The sequence below is a fragment of the Apteryx rowi genome, unplaced genomic scaffold (assembly GCF_003343035.1).
Source record: "Apteryx rowi isolate R43461 unplaced genomic scaffold, aptRow1 scaffold_4, whole genome shotgun sequence".
Lineage (NCBI taxonomy): Eukaryota > Metazoa > Chordata > Aves > Apterygiformes > Apterygidae > Apteryx > Apteryx rowi.
The window spans coordinates 7,881,824-7,898,707 of NW_020450529.1; the positions used below are offsets into that span (position 1 = coordinate 7,881,824).

Consider the following 16,884-nt stretch of genomic DNA (forward strand, 5'->3'; position numbering starts at 1 on the left):
CTGTGCTGTTGGAGGGCAACAGGCTGTAACTCTATCAGTCCCCGCCGCTAACAGTAAAACCCTGCCTGTGTTACGAGGCAGGTGCCACTGAATTATGAAAACTTGCTTTATTCCAGGCTCCCCGCTCAGCCCACCTTCTGGAGGTTTGCAAAACATTTCCCCTGCAGGAGTGCTAATAATGCCTTTTTCAGCCACCGTAATTAGCTGTTTACCCCCCAAATGTTACTTTTTTGGCACGACTCTCGCAATGACTTCACTCACTTTCCATGCAGGAAAATTTCATGTTTGGGAAATTGGATTATTTGAGGATTTACTTTTCTTTAACAGTGAAAGTGGCATTCAGGCTGCTGAACAGCTGCTCCGAGCGCAGCGCAGCGGCGGGAGCGGGACGGCTGCGCTCCCAGGCAGATCCCTTCTCCGGCTCTTCGTGACCCCTCGCAGGAGTCGCCGGGCTGGGTCAGAGCAGCAGTTGCCGAGTCTTCTCGTAGGTGCCCAGGAAGATGAACCCTCCCAGGCTGATCGCTGTCATCCGCGGGACGACACCTGCAAACAAGCTGAAGGCACAAGAAAGGCAGTTTCAGCGGAGGAGCAGATGCAGCACGGCTGCCTGCAGAAGCTGCAGAAAACGTAGCCAAGAAAACTTCTCTCTTGCTGATTTCTTAGATCCCACCACACTGTTCTTTGAAGGACCTTGTCTGGGCTTTACTGACAGAGCACTCGCAAGCCTTGTGGGTTTTTAACTCCTCTCCCGTATTCCTCACATGCAGAAACAAAGGTGCAGGAAGCTACGGGCTGCTTCACAGAAAGAGCAGCTCCGACAAATCCCCCCAAAGGGGTGCAGACAGACAGGAAGCGTCCAGTGCCCCGGCCACCCCCACCCAGCCTCAGCAGAGGAGAGCAGCGCCGGTGCCGCGAGGTAAACTGAGGCACGGGCCCACGCTCCCAGCCAGGCGCCCCCCACGGCAGCGACAGCACCGCTTGCGCGGCACGCGTGGGATGAGCCGCGAGGGGGACGCCGCTGCCCTCGGCTTTCCAGCCATGGCAGCGTAACTCATCACGGTTCCAGCGAGGAGCTTTTCCAGCGCGGGATTACGTGTAATTCCCCGGGAGCGCAAGACTGCTTCGAGCGCTGGGGCTGCGCGGGAGCAGCAGGCGTCCCCGGGGGCGCGTAGGAGCGCTCTGCTCTGCCTCCGCACCGCTGCTCACGCCGAGCTTGGGAAACCTCCGGCTGCAGCGACGCTGGGTTTTGCTGTAATGAGCTTTGCTAAGGAGCCTGGAGCACGCAGGCAGATGGAAACGTTTTATGGCTTTACTAGACAGCAATTGGGTCTATTACCATAATGACAGCTTTAAAACAGAGTAATTTGTACAAGGCATGTATGGACACAGCGCTGATAGGGCAAATCCTACGGTGCAGCGTCGCTCTCAAAACACGCACCATCCTTCTCCAGCCAAATTAGACAGCCCTGATTACGGGAGCAACGGCAGACGTTCGTTTACAGCACAGCCCATCTGAGGCACAGCTATTACATAAACAGGGTCGATAACTGAGTTACCTAGAAGCTGCATCCCTGGCAACATCTATTACTAACCGTCACTTCCAAGAATCCTGGCCCTGCGACCCCCAATTCCCTTCCCTTGCCTCTCCACGCGGCCTCTCAAGTCCACGCTTCCCACACGTACATGTTTCCATAGGAAAAGAAAGCCAAATGGCTCAGATGCTGGCCTGAATGTGCGAGCTGAGATCTACTGGAGGACTCATCCAAACTCTCGTGTTGGCACACTGACCCCTCCGGGCCACACCTGCCTCAACAGCAGAAGGACGAGGGAAACAGCTTCTTCTGCGCTCCCCATCAGAAACCTGGCTGGGTACCCTGCCGCTCCTGCAATGGGCTGCTCTGTACCTGCCTTGGTTTCCACTTCTGCCTAAGCAACCTCTACCAGCTCCTAGCCAGACCCAGCACCACGGGCTAGATGGCTCCAAGACTGCCTTCTCCTGATCAACAGCTGTAAGAAATGCGCAGCATGGGAATGACTGGCAAAGAGCAAGTGTAGGCTTTCAGGTACAGATACGTCATGCTTTCTTCAACCACGCAATGAACGGCTTAGCAGCAGATACAGATCTGGGAATCACATTTAAATTCAAGAGTGATGCCTGGCTGCAGGTGTGTTAATACTGTGGGGTGCATGTGCCTTCTCTGACCTGGCCAGCAGGACGGTCTCCCTTCCCACAGGGTGCAGCACTTCATTGCAGGGTTCCCGACCCAAAAATGTATCTAGCCCCACAGTTCCAAAGTCAAAGGTAACATTTTGGGCCACAACYCAGCAATTTAAGGCAAATTCTTTCTCAACAGAGAACAAACAGGACTCCTGTCTAAAGTCACCTTTTGGAAAAGGCACCGCAGTGCCTGGACACAGCGTAAAGATGGGCCAGTGCTTGAAAAGGCTTCCTGCACTGGGCCACAAGACCTCTGTATTACACTCTGGTCCAAAGAGATACCCATGCTGAGAAAAACCACCACCTTCACCTGAAGGCAGCTTTGCACTGAGACCACCTCACTCCTCTGAGCAGCTTGTATTTCTTCAAGCAGCAAGCCCTCAGCACAGGGGTTGCTTTTCCAACTCACATCCGCAAGATCAGGTTCTGGAGAAGAGCGTGGTTAGCGCCCGCCGTGTCATGCTGCCAGCCATATTAAATCAGCATGGACCGGGAAGCTCAGCCGGGGACCAAAGGCGAAGGAACGGGACTCCCGGTGCGAACTGCCAGCTCTGTCACCAGCTAAGCACAAGCTGGGACAAGTCATCTGACCAGATTTTTCCTATCAGTAAAATAACACTTGTCCTTCTCACCATTGAGTTGTGAGTGCCACCATGTCCTTGAATGAAAAGCATTAGGAAAAGATGCGAGTCTGCATTAATGCAAATGGCTCCTTTACCCCCCTGACAAGAGCAAACAGGCAAACTGGCGCATTAATCTTATGCCTAGTCTATCTATTACTGCTGGCCTGTCTCTCTCTGGACAGAAAGGGATGCTAAATTTCTTGGCATGAAGCTCAAGGATTTACTAGGTGCAAAACAGGAAGTTGAGCCCTGTGCTCTGGTTTTAATAAGGTGGCAATAAGCAATGCATCTTTCTGCCCCCAAAATTCCTCCTCTTCAAGTATGAGATTTATTAGAGAAGCCATAAATCATTTCATGTTGCAACTGGCCAAAAAAGCCCGACACTTTTATTGTTTTTGATTAATAGATTTATAATCGGCAGCAGGCATGGCAGCCTCTGCATTTATTTTTCCCAAGACTTTCTTCCTTTTCTTTGCAGCTGACGCAGCTTGGCCTACTTTACATGTTACTTTTTCTCCAGATCACTTATTGTTTTGATTTCAGCAGAATTGTGTTCCCTTTGGTCCTAGTCCATGGGTACTATCTTTAGGCAGAGTTTAATTCGGGGTTGTTTGGAAAAGGGCACTGCTGCAACACCCTTGTTAAAAGAACACAAATACACATTTTCATTTTCTGCTTTTGGCCGGGGGAAGGGGGAGGGTTCCCCAGCCGAGTCCACACTAGGATACCTGCTCAAGTCCAACACTCAACTCTTCAGCAGTAGAAGCGGCCTCACTTCTCTCAGTCCCCCTGAAAACGTGTCCTAGAGCCCATGGAGCAGTGTAGGACCCGGACCAGCCTGCCAGATGGGTCACCTCATCGTCTTGAAGAGCGAGCCTTAGTCAACACAACCATAAAAGCAGCCTGGTGGGGGCACAGCAGCTGGATGGCTTCCTGGAATAAGTGTCCAGGAACTTCCTGCAATTTGTTTTGAATTATTTTCCACATGTGTAAAATGAGTATTGAACTTTTATTAGTTGTGTGAACAGAGCTCAGATGTTAACAGAAAACTATCTCCCGCAAAGCTGAAAAGTACATAGCTGCTTCAAGCAACAGTTTACAAATGTTAAAACAGCACCCTGAAAGCATCAGCCACATCAGGCTGATTAAAAACCTATGAGAAATTACAATAAAAAGCCCCAACTAAAGCTTCCAGAAAAACTTCATTTCTCCTCCAGGCCAAGGGCAGGTGGACATAGGCCCTACTGATAGACGCACAGGCCTTACCCGTGGACTGAAGGAGCCTAAGTTGGCTGCAGTTGTTAAGGACGTATATTCTGTACTGGCATTATGAGTGGCCAGTAACCACTTATGACTCACACAGTCAAAGAGGACACAGTAACATAAATGGATCAGGTGTCCATAAAAAAAGAATAACAATTTATAGGCCTGTGACACCTTTTGCAAAAGCTCTCAAAATGTTCTACAAATGCTAGTGAGGACTTTTCTTCACAACACCGCTCCAAGGTCAGAAGAGCAATTCTCAGCCTTAGGAATGTGCTAAGGGAGGCAGCTAAGAGACCGGATTGACATCACCCCAGCCTTCCCTGACCAGTCAGAAGAAAGCCCAGAACAGCATCTTCACACCCCGATCACAGCAGGAAAGCAGTTGGAGAGCTGCTCTGTGGCTGCTCAGAATGACGCTTAGAGCTCAAGCCTGTTTTCAGAAAGTTTGCCTTTTTGTAACGAGCACCTCACTGGAGAAATCCAAGCAGGCATGTGTTTACGTGTGCTCACGCATACAAGACTACCGTAACGTAAGTGCTCTCCCATGGAGTCATTTCTGCCAGGCCACAGAGACGGCCATTTGCTGGGCAGCAAGAGCACGGTTCACCTAGAGCCAAAGCTCAGCCACCACCATCAGAGCTACCAGCCCTGACCAGCATCCTAAAGCCTCCCGGCCTGACGGGAGGCTTAAAGGACAAGTCAGAGAGCACACTGCCAGACCCACCGCCCTCACCTTTCCTGCACACTTGGCCTCTGCACCTGGAGGCGTTTCTCTCGCTGGCGCTGGGCTTACTGACGGGAGATGCCAGGCCGGGAGTGCTCCAGGTGCACAGCCTCACACAGCTCCACGCTGAAGCAGAAACACAGTACTCCAGGGAGGGGATGCAAACCTGCAAAATCCTGCCACTGCTCCCTTKCTTCTCCTTTCTTTGGCTTCAGCTTGTCTCTACTGCCAGCATCATGCCAGCATCTCTTGCTCCCATCATGCATCTTAATAAGAACGGAGAATATAGAGGAACAGAGGACACCTTGATGGTGTTTTCAGTCAGAAGGAAAAGGGTTGTCCATAATGAACACATGGCTCCCATGTTGGCCTTCCCTGATGTCTCAGAAGGGGTGATGCACACATCTCAAGGTGAAACGGTGGTACTCACTGCCACAGGATGTTGTGCATGCCAGAAGTTTAAATGGAGGATGCAGAACAAATGCACACATTCTTGGAAAAAAGTCCATTATGGGTTATTAAACACAAATCCACCTCCCCTGTCTCTGAAGTCTGGAGCTAATCTTAGAGATTATACTGGGGAAGTATACGCTGTACGTCTGGCCTTGTTTCTACGCTCTTTCCTGGACACTACTCACGATCAGTGCTAGAGACATGCTACCAGGCTAGAAGGACCTTCAGTCTGACCCAGGACAGTTGTTCTTAGCTACCTGAGAGCTGCTTCCTGGCTCTGTACACAGCAATTAAAATCTTTTCTGTATGATAGCACTTACATATAAACAGACCATCCCATCCTCTCCTGTGCCCCAGACACACCTGGAGATGCAAGCACCTGGGACGTGCTCTTCAGCATGTTCTTACCCTGACAGGCCTTGTGTCCTCCAGACGCCACCGAGAGCAGCCAGAACATTCCCACTTGCATTGGTGGAACCAGCCTGCACCACAAAAACAGAGAGACATTCCCTTCGGAAAACTGTTGCCAAAGAGATTTATTGAGCTTTATTTATTGAGCTCCCTGTTCCTGGTTAGTGCTACATTACAGCACTTCCTAATCAGTCTCCTTACCCCAGGCACAGGCAAAGCTCATTGTCACCAAGAACGAGGCAAAGGACAGAAAGGAAAATCGAGGCACAGAACAATAAAGCAATCACTCCAAGCTTCCAGAACTAATTAGTTACAGAATCGGGGCTCCCACCTCTTCTGCACTAGACTGCTCTATGTCCAGCAGCTGACACAGGAGTAAGACATTAATAAAAACACATTCTCAAAGCATCAAGTGACTTTGCTGCTCACTGACTTCAAAACTTGATGGACAGCAGCCTCAAGATTTACTTAAAAAAAAATACAAATTACAAATAATGGTTAAAAAAAAACACGAGTAGTGTATTGCAAGTGAAAATTACCCTGAGTGGAAAACAGGCCAAACAGCAGGACTACAGACTATTAGATTACATGTGTGATCTAGTTAGTGTGAGATGACTAACATAAAGATGCTGTTTAAAGGGTCTCAGAATATCTCAGAGCACCGTCATTCCCATACCCATGCTGACACACGGTTGCCCAGGAGAGCAGCAGACATAAATGAAACCCAGTTCTTAACAATTATATCACACACACTATCCGAAGGCAAAGAAGCTGCACCAGGTACAACACCTATCAATGAGAGATGCACGACATAATATCGACATGGTGGACACAGATGAGTGTGACTCAGCCGAGGAGGTGCATGTCATCAACAAGAAACATCCCTTTGCTGAAGGACGTGAGCAATAGGGCAAAATCTGCACCTTGAAACTTCAGGATGCCTGACCTCTGAGACCACAACAGCTCTTTTCAGGGCAGGAAAAAACCTTAGGAATATTCACCTGCTGAAGGCTTCTGGCTATGTGGCTGGTCAGCTCTGCTCTGGGTCAGCAAGGTAATGATGAGAAGGCTAATGGATACTCTTACAAGCAATTTTCCTTCTGCCCTGGTTGGCAGAACTATGCCACTATATCATCTGTGGCTTGAAATTTTAGGACAGAAAATTGAGCGCCAAACCCTCCTTGGGAAAGATACACACAGTCTCAACTATTATCAAAAACAACAGAGGAATAAATTCCCAATGGGATGCTTAACTTTGGGCATCTGACCCTATGGGGATTTTCTCCTAAAGACATTGCATGAGACTCCAGAAGTCTAGAGATTAGCACAAGTGCAGGCCCTTCTCAGACAGCTCCTCTGGGAAAGGACGAGAAAAGCGATTCAAGGAAAGGAGCACAACAGTTTCATTAGTTCTGTGCATAGTGTCTGTTTACATCTAATGCTGTCTTTGAGAACCAGAGTAAAAGTCATTATTAATAGGTGCTGGATTTCATTCTGTTGTGACCATTAAGAAACTCTGAAACTACACAAGCCATTCACCTGCTTGTCTGCTGGCCTCCTCCACCACTTACCTTTGCCAACATAATTCTCGTCTTCGCTACATCGAGAGGTGTGGTGACTGCAGCTGCAAATCCACCTGAGCAAATTAAAATACCAAACACAAGTGAGACATTGTTGGTTGAATATGAATGCCACACTACCTTTAATTCCCATGGCTATGGTCAACATTGCTTCATTATTAATGCCTACAGCATGTTTCCTCACTTCAGAAAATAGGTACATTTGTCAAATGTCTGTACACAGAGTGTTTTATTCCTGTGTGTTGACTTATAGAAAAACTGTTCTCTACTATTAACGGTAAATCTAAACACCCCTGTTGAGATTTGTGCTCTTTTGTCTCTGTACGTATATAAACATATGAAGACCTTACAACTTAAGGGTAACAGATTCCACTTTCAACATCTACAGACAAGCATGATGGAAAGAAACTGCTYGCTCACTTGCAGAGAAAGAAAAATAAGCTCATCATGTTGTGCTCTGTCTTAAGAATTCAAGTCTGACTATTCAAATACTGGAAAGATGGAATAAAAAGAAAGGAAAGATGCTATGCACCTGAAGCATGTGCGTTTCAGGCCTGCTCACAAGACACATACAGGTACAGACATATATAGACAGGATCTGGACTTTGAATGTTAGACCTGGGATTCTGCTTCTAGAAAAGACAAGCCAGTGCCCAGGATGGAGCTCATCTCCAAGGAAGGAGATCAGCTCCATTTCTGAAAGTAACAGCCTGAAACTGCCCAAGAGTCTTGAAACTGTCAGAAGTCTGCTGCCACGAGCTCCCACAAGTGTCATCCTCTCCTTACAGGCATTTTTATAGTCTGTAATCACTCCCAAACATCACCCTCTGAGCTCATTACTTTCACTCAGAGCAGCCAGCTCAGCTGTGGCTTTCTTACTGAAAGCCAGAAATCTTAGGCTTGTCCCTGTGCACATCTCACCCATAAATTTGCGTATTTCTCCATATTTTAACCCTGTGGCTACAGCCTCTCATGCTACTTAGGGACTAGGTTTGCTGCTTTTTCTCCCAGGCTCTTACTCCCTTTGCCTTATTTACCCCATCTTAAAATTCACTCTAATCTCTCTCTGCTTCTGTTCTCAATATTTTAAACAAGTAATTCATGTTCAGGAAGAGGTGAAATGAAGGAAACAGTTAAAATGCAGGAGCAGCACAGCAGTAAGTGAAGCCAGGGGAAGAAAGGAGGGAAGAAAGGAGAGACTTGTTTTGAATCTCTCTCTCTTTTCTTCCCTTCTTTTCTTCTCTGGAGCTTATATAAATCCTGTATTTGCTAGAGTGGGGAAAGTGGCTCCAAAGGCTGAAGTCTACACAGTATCCAGGGAATAAGCTAAAAATAATCTATCTTCTGTTCCAAGTTTTATGGAATGTAGAAAAATTGATCTCCCTTCTCTTAGGATGGGAGGATGCTTTTTTTTTTTTTTAATACATCTGTAAAGTAATGAAAAAAAATCCATCTTCTCCACTGGCTGGTGTTTTTACCTGTATCCCCTTCCCTCAGTCACATTAGCTTTAAAATATTAAAATCCTGACTTCTGTCAGAAAGGGGGCTGGGCCAGCTGGCACCCTGTCCTGACTCTCAAGGTTAATTAAGGAACGTTCCACGACAATTTAGGACATGTAGGAAGGCAAACATGCAACTCCTTGGATCTCAAACAAGAATGCAGGGAAGGGGAGTTAACCAACAGCCCCAAGTGCCTAGCTCAGAGCGAGCGCTTCTGCTCACAGAAGGTTGACCCATCAGTTTCACTTTGCCAGAAGCTTTCTAGCAGTGATACCTCACAAAAAAAGTAGAAAAATGGGTTGTACTCAAGAAGCCAACACAAAAACCTAATTCCAGTCCATTCTTGGACCTCATTTAAGGTCAAAATTCCTTTCAATGTCAGCCAGTTTTTGACTAAATGACCTAAAGGCTTTGAGAGAATGATCTGATTAGAAACTTTGGTACTCATGTCAGTGATGTATTTTTAGAGTAGTAAAAATAATCTCCATGGAAAATAGTGGATTTACAAGTTTGGATGTAGAGGCCTTTCCTTTGCTCACAGAACAAGATAAAATTAAACAGTGAACCACATGGCTGTTAGTCCTGTATCAAGCAGACATCTCAACGCACCACTCAGCTATAGAGTCGACAGTATACACCTTGGTAAGCTAACTTATTTTCCTTATCAGACCCTGGCAATTTTTTTTAGGCATTCAGTCCTAGGAGTTTCTTATTGGCAGAAGATTCAATCTTGGCTGATAGAAGGATTAGAATAAGTACAATTTATTCTGATACAATGTTCCCAAACATTCTTATCAGAAAGGTTTAATCAAGGCCGATTAGGTTTTCATTTTTTCCCAGCTAATATCTGGATCTTTCAAGCTCTTCTGTTGTTAACATTTCAATGTTTCTTTTTCTGTCACTGGGAAGTATTTGGTACAGATTTACCAATCAATTCAGAGTGACAACAGCAGCAATAAAGTGCTTCAAGAGCACAACAAGCAGCAGGATAACAACTAAATTAAATGCAAGTTTGTATATGCTTGACAAAAACACGAGCTTAAAACTAGCACTTATTGAGAACTATGTTTTATTGAAGGCAATGAGTTTGAGAAAAAATAATTTGCTCCATCCTTAACCCTAAATGCCCAAGGTGATTTTAGAATGACCTCCTCAACTTTATTGCACACACATCCAAGAACAGGCTACAGCTTATGAGGTACTGTTGAGTCCCACCTACTTTAACCAGGTAAAGGAAGTTATTATGATATGATTGTTCCCAATCATCAGATCAATAAAACAGATACAAACTAATGCAGCAGAGTCTAATCATTCAAAATAAGAGGGTGTGTACTGGATTGTCCAATATGCAGGAAAGTCCAACAGATCTTCTTTAAAAGCTCTGTCACTTATCTAGTCCAATCCTGCCATCACTGACTCCTCCAAGAGCTGCCACAGAGGGCTGGAGTCTGCTCAACTCCACATCTAGGAAAACCAGATATCAAAGTATCGGGGGGGGGGGGAGGATTAACCACATCCAACCATACATTCCTAATCACTCTGGCTTCTCTGAAAAGTTGACAAAAAGAAAAAGAAACCCTTCAGAGGCAGTCCGTGCCCAGATGGGCTGACTCACTCACTGACTCACTCTTGGAGAAGGCTCCTTCTTTCCCTTGTCCTAGAAGGACCTAGGGGTGACTTGGTCTCTGTGGGTTGGCATAAAGATGGATTTGCATGTAGGGAGAAAGCTCTTGGCTTGTTAATACTTCTAGCAGARTGACAAACTCCTCTAATGGGAAAACAGAGCTTCACACCGTATTTAAAAATCCATTACCCGCCTCCCAAGAAGTTACATGGACACTATATTCACACACGTCAACTGAGCAGCCTAAACTTTCCTAAGAGCAGAGCGTTAAACAGAAAATCCCTCTGCTGCGCATACTTCCCCAGTGACCGGTTCCTGGTGGAAGTGATAGTGACAGACACCCACTAAACTGAGGCCAAGCAAAGAAAACAATTTCCCTTTAGTGGGCACTAAGAGCAAAAATTCTTGAAGACTTGGATATTCTCCTAGTTTCCTACTGGCATTTTCTACCCTTTCTAGCTGTCATATTTGAATAAAAATTGAGAAGCATCTGAATGAAGTGAAATACCTCACTTGAGAACCGTGTATTACCCTAGGTCCTAGCAGTAAGGTGGCTGCCCGCACAATTTGCTGCTGCTATAGCAAAATGTGTCACTGGTTCTTTCAAACACTCCTCAAACGAGATCCTATGAAGGGAGGAAGGCAAGTTCCTCTTCAGTCCCTGCATCTTTTCTTTCCTCACCACTTCAACTTTTTCTCACCCACTCTAAAGGGCCCAGGGAACCCTTCTGGCCAGACATCATAAGGGTTTCTCCTGATTCTGACTTTCYGTTGTTTAGCTTGACTCCAGTACCCCTTCTGAAACATTGGCCCTTCTTCTGTAAGTTAAGCCCGTTTCAAGAAATGCAAACTTGTATTGGACTATTAAAATGTATTTTTTTGAATCAGCTCACCTTAGGTAAAGGAAAAAAAATGCAGATGACCTGTATTATTGCCTGTCTGTATTACCGTTTTCTGTGCTATCTGAAGATTCCTCAGGACAGATTTAGGACTGAATCCCAAATTAAGGTTGAAAAACTGAGTAGCATCAGGTCTAATGCTACCCTACTAAACCTCACAACATCCTCTTATACTGAGCGATTTCCAAACTCACAGATGGTCTTTCTCAGAACTCTTCACTCAATCAGTTCTTATTTGAACTTGTATTTTATTGATATTATGTTAATTTTCAAGGGGAACTTTATCCTGGTCCTTTATGACTGCAAGAATAACTCCTGATAATGACAGAGCAAAGCCACCCAGGAAAGAAGCTCGCCAGATCTGAGCAAAAGTACCAAGAGACAAAGCACTTCTCCTCCTGTGATTTTAGCAATCTAGATTTAGAAGCACGGTCCAAGACGACACTGAAGGGAAATCTTGAAAACTACTCCAAAATTTAGTCAGAGCTGTAGAGTTAAAGAGGCTTTTAGACACAGCATGTAATCTTGTCAGAGTTAATTAAATCAAAACAAAAAATGATGGCAAATCTTCTCCGTTAATGTGCAAAAAGCTCTTGTTAGTGCTTTATTATTCACTAGGCTTGCACCTCCATTCTCTGACTGTGACTCTGTCACCACAGAGCGTAAATTATTAATGTTAAGCCACACGTTCTGGGAGAAAGAGAGCGTCTTTAGTAGAGACAATTTTCAATTGTGTTAAATTGACACTCAGGTTCTTTGACAAGCAGGAGCTGCCCTACTAGTTTAGGGCAGCGTTTTGCTCTCCCAACAACAGTCAGTAGCTGATGGCAGAATTTCCTTGCCATGCACCTAGCTCCATGGAAGACGTATGAAACCTGCCAAGATGCCTCTCCTGGAACAATCTGCCCTGGTACCGTTCAGGGGCAGAATGGGCCGGCCAAGCCCAAAGACGACTCAACAACCAGGCACAGACCAAAACACTTCTGGCCTGTCTGCAGCACAGGGACATGTTTGCCTCACCTGCCTCGAGCCTGTCAAAACCTCTGCCCAAATCCGGGCTGGTACCCAAACAGTTCAGACATGAGTTTGGTTCAAACAGAACCTTAGGCTTAAAACATAATGTAGATCTACCCTTGGGTTCCTCCCAAGCTGCCTGCTCAGATATCTCCTTCTCTCCTAGACTGTTCCAAACATCTCCACTAGTTAAGACACCAGAGATGATGATAAAGCTGGACAAGGCCTCCAGGGATTAAATTATTAACAGATGACACAGAGAGGTTTCCAAATCTCTGATATTTATGCTCATGTCTATTACGTTGCTATAAAAAGCCCGCGGATTGCATACATATATTTTACACATCTGCACACAACAAGGAAGAGTCAAACCTCTCACAGCACTTTGGCTTAAGTCCCTGCCATTTCACAGGCATTTGGGATGGAATTCAATATATTGTTGCTCTTTGTTCCATCTTGGCCAAATAATCAATTACRATTTCGCTAGGAGCTAACAAGCACACACAGACACACGCATATATGTGTGCGTGCCATACAGGGAAGCCAAACAAGACTTTTCTTTCAGTTTGCTTCAGCTTATTGCCCTGCCCCTCAGGATCTGTAATATATTTTTAGAAAGTATTGAATTCAAGCAAAGAACACAGGAGAAGAACATGCCTGTATGATTTCTCCATCCCACTGTTACCATGGTGGCATTTGACAGTATTTCTGTGTTTAAAGGTTGTTTTCTGGATAACCTCCTTCTCCTTTCAAGGTTTATAATGTGGTGAATATCATTCTGATGCACACACACATTTTATTCGCAGGGTACTGGGGGGGTTTGGAGTGGGGAGAGAGGGATAAGGAAGAGTTTGATTTGTTTTTTGTTCCCCTTGTTTGAAGCTGTAAGAAGGTAGTTAATGGCTTTTAACTTGTAAGAAGGTAGTTAATGGTTTTTAACTGTGGATTCCATCTTCAGAAGCTAGGAAATTATTTTTCCACCTCCTCCACTCAGCAAAGGGGCTGAATATTTTCAACCTAACAGAATGGATGCAGTGCCCGATTAGATCAATACTGGGCCTGCCTATCACATATCTACAGAGGGAGGGAATGGAGATAGAAGAGTAAGGTTCTGATCCAAAAGCAATTTAATCTTGAGAGTTTTGAAGCAGGCTCTCAGAGGACAAATGATGGAAGAAGTTAAAAATATTGCTGTTGGAAAGGAAAAGAAAGAATAGGGAAGGAAAGAACAAAGAAGAAAAAGCAGGGTGGAGGAAACAAAGCTAGAGGCATAAGTTACTATAGTAGAATATATCATCACCAATTATAACATAATCTACCAAGTCAGACTGCAGTTCTCCAAAGATTTCTGCTTTGGGAATAGTTTCTCTGAAGTCATTTAGGCTGAACTGTCTCATCTACCACCACTACAAACCTGGAAAYCTCTGTGCTGATTCAGAACCTGGTGTCTCCCCAAGCACAAAGCTTTAGGTCTCCCAAGTGCGTGCCAAAGCRTAGCGAACCGTTCATGCATGACTGTGCCTCTGGAAGCTCCTTCYGCAATATTTCTACTAGAAAGTGAGCAGACACTACCAAACATCCATCAAATAGTAGCAAGCCCAAGCATAACTGGCCAGAATCAAGATGTACAGAGAAGGAAATGGAGACACCGCGCTAGATTTCCAATTGAGGGACTGAATTGGGCTTCAGGAAATTACTCCTCAAGGCCTTGGGTAAATCAGATAACCTTTCCAGCTCTCTGAACATGCCTGAACACCGGTTTTGTATCAATATGACTGTAAAAAGATCAGAGTTAAATTAATGATCCCCTATTACACCTGCAGACATACAGATTGCATTTTAAAGCATTTTTAGTCTGATAGCTTGTTTTGTTTCAAAACAAAAAGGATGCTCTGTTTCAACATAAGCACTCTGATTTTGTTTGCACCGATTAAGGCAGTATGAAATCCGAAAGTACATCAAATCTTAGGCAGAATAAAAGTCCCTTCCCGTTACATAAACTTGGAAATTAGGGTTGGATGAAACTACAAAAGATCATATTATATATCCTCTCCACCCCAAAACAGAATCAATTCTACCTAAACCATTCCCTCACAGCTTGTGTGCCTGCTCTACTAAACTGTGTGCAAYTAAAGCAATGAATCCTCTCTTAGCATGTGTATGCACAGTGCCTATCAAAATGAAGCCTCAATAGTTTAATCTCTGCTGGAATTCTGCTGCTATTAATACTTCAATTCCCCTAACAGAGCTTATTTTAAAAAATGACATACAAAGTAATGGCTCTGATTTTGTAAGTCATCAAAGAACAAGCTTTGCTTTTGATAATCTCTATTTCAAGAAATGATATAATGTCTTTTTTAACAGGATTTATTTTTTCCACATATTCTGTTACTGATTTGGAATCTTAAAAAGTATTTTAGCTCCTTGGGGAAAAGCTCTGGCTATCCATCTCTAAAGTACTAATCTACTTTTTCTATTAAGACAATTAAGTCTCTCCTCCCTCTAACTTGTCAGCTATACTGATGAGTCATTAATTGATTTTTTTTTTTTTTTTTAGTTTTTTTTGAAACATCTACAGTAGGCTAAAATCAAGAAAGAAGCCTCCTGAAGAATTCAATTAACTTCTGGCTTGTTTGGTAATAAATAGTGCAGTATTGTATTCTGCCACTCTTTATTCTTGCTCTAGTGTCTGGAGATTGCCCAGATGTTTTGTCCTCTGTTTTTTGTGGGTTTTTTTTTTTTTTTGCTGTGGAAGGCTTTTGCCTTGGGGCTGGTGCAGTGCTGGCCTCTGCTCTCCTGACTCTAGTTAATCTACAGGGCTGTCAGAGCCGTCACATGAATGGTGAATCACGGCCTCTCACTGCAATCACTTCAGCCCCTGGGGAACTGCTCAGAGCAGACAGCTGCACGAACCTGCACCCAAGCAAAGCTTCCCCTGGATGAGCATTTCACAAATCAACTTTGAAATAATCGCAAAGCCTGACTGACAGGCCCCTGGTTTTTAAATAACAGAAATTTGTCAAAAACAAATTGGTTGTCTTTCAAACAGACACCCTGTTCGAGTCTGTCTGGGTTTTTTTTTCCCTCCTCTTTCCTTTGCTGACTTTCCTTCTTCCAAACAACAACTGGATCCGTTTTCCTCTAAACAAACTTGAATCACAAAAGAATGCTGTTCTGCTATACTTAATAGATTTGCACATTTTTCCCTTTCTTCTTTAGTCTTTCCCAGTATAACATATAATCCTTTGCACCTGCAAAAGCTCCACAGACTGCTGACTGCCAAGAATCCACCACGTGACCCTGCTTCCATGACCAGAGATCCTGTGTTTAAAGAGAAAGGAAAATAAAAATTTATTAAATGTTTGAATCTATCTGATCCCCATGTGAGTTAACTCCAAGGATGGGAACTGAAGTGAAAAGCTATTTTTGCGGCATTTTTCAGTGATGTAATAAGTGATTTTTCCCAAGGAACTTGTGTACTCGAACAAGCAGATGGAGTGAGAAAGATGTCTGGAACTGAGGAGGGCTTGAAGCAAATTGCTTTCAGGGATTTCATATGTATGTATTTAAGCCTGTGGCCATGCAACTTTGCAAATATTTTGTGAATTTATTTTCTTTTTGGCAGATAAAACAGTGCGAAGCAGACCACTGTGGGGGCGGGGGTGTCATGCAATATCCAATATCAGTTCAGCCCAGTTGCACCAAACACCCCCATCTAGACCGAACGGTCCCTGGCTCCATGARGTAAGAATCCTGCTCGCCCCCCTCCACACTTTGTAACCAGCCCCTTCTGCCCCCCTCCTCCCCAAAACCCCATCATTAAGAAATTACTCTTATCACTCCCATTACATTGCAAAGCAGGTGTGTCTCTGTTTTTCACTTGGCGTCATTAGGGACCACACACCCTCCTTCTCTCCACCGCTCCCACACACCATGCTCCAATCCATTTAATTCATAACGTCATTTAAACATGCACATTTAAAACCACTAACACCAATGGTGCCTTCTAAAAACAAGTATTAAGGATCAAGTCAAACATAGTTTGATGAGTCAGACTGGTATCAGCAACAAAGGCCAAGGCATGCTGCGATGGTGTTTTTTATTACTCCAGCTACGGTCACCTTGTTCTCTCCTCCTCCACCCACACTTCATCTCTCCCCCTTTTCCGTCTCCTCAAATGCTTAACAGTGGAAGTTCTCTGGAGTASGGATTTCCATTTTGTTATGTTAAGAAGAGCGCTTAGTGAAAAGGCATGGGATCTTTGGCCCTTCTGAGCCCTACCGCAGAGAAATCAATAATTCTATTTTATAGCTGTGGCACTATCTCACTTTTTTTAAAGCCGTATTATTTCTATGCTATAAAATATTCTTGAAAGCAACCTGATAGCCGTGCTAGGCTGAGATCTTGCTCTCAGCCTCCCAACCTGCAATATGACCACAGTCCACTGGGGCACTAGGATTCTTGCTTCCCTTTTTGCTGACTCTTCATTTAACGCGCTGTCCTTGCAACTCACATGTTCCAACTTGGCTGGTGGTTATACTTCAGCTGAATGTTTTAAAAATCAAACTGTTC

At 44.7% G+C, this 16,884-nt stretch overlaps 1 protein-coding gene across 9 annotated transcripts in view; it reads right to left on the reverse strand.

The window, feature by feature from the left end:
• SLC25A26 (solute carrier family 25 member 26) overlaps positions 1-16,884 on the reverse strand; it is a 97,580-nt gene that overhangs the window by 3,335 nt on the left and 77,361 nt on the right. For 3 of the 9 annotated variants that reach the window (XM_026074773.1, XM_026074771.1, XM_026074778.1), the window contains 3 exons: positions 15,564-15,633; positions 7,267-7,331; positions 5,693-5,766 (listed from right to left, as the gene is read on the reverse strand). In XM_026074773.1, coding sequence (XP_025930558.1) covers positions 5,693-5,766; positions 7,267-7,331; positions 15,564-15,633 — 209 coding nt within the window. Of the gene's footprint in view, positions 1-94; positions 555-5,647; positions 5,767-7,266; positions 7,332-15,563; positions 15,634-16,884 lie in introns of those variants that run through there. The other 6 variants (XM_026074776.1, XM_026074777.1, XM_026074780.1 and 3 more) reach the window with 4 other exon arrangements.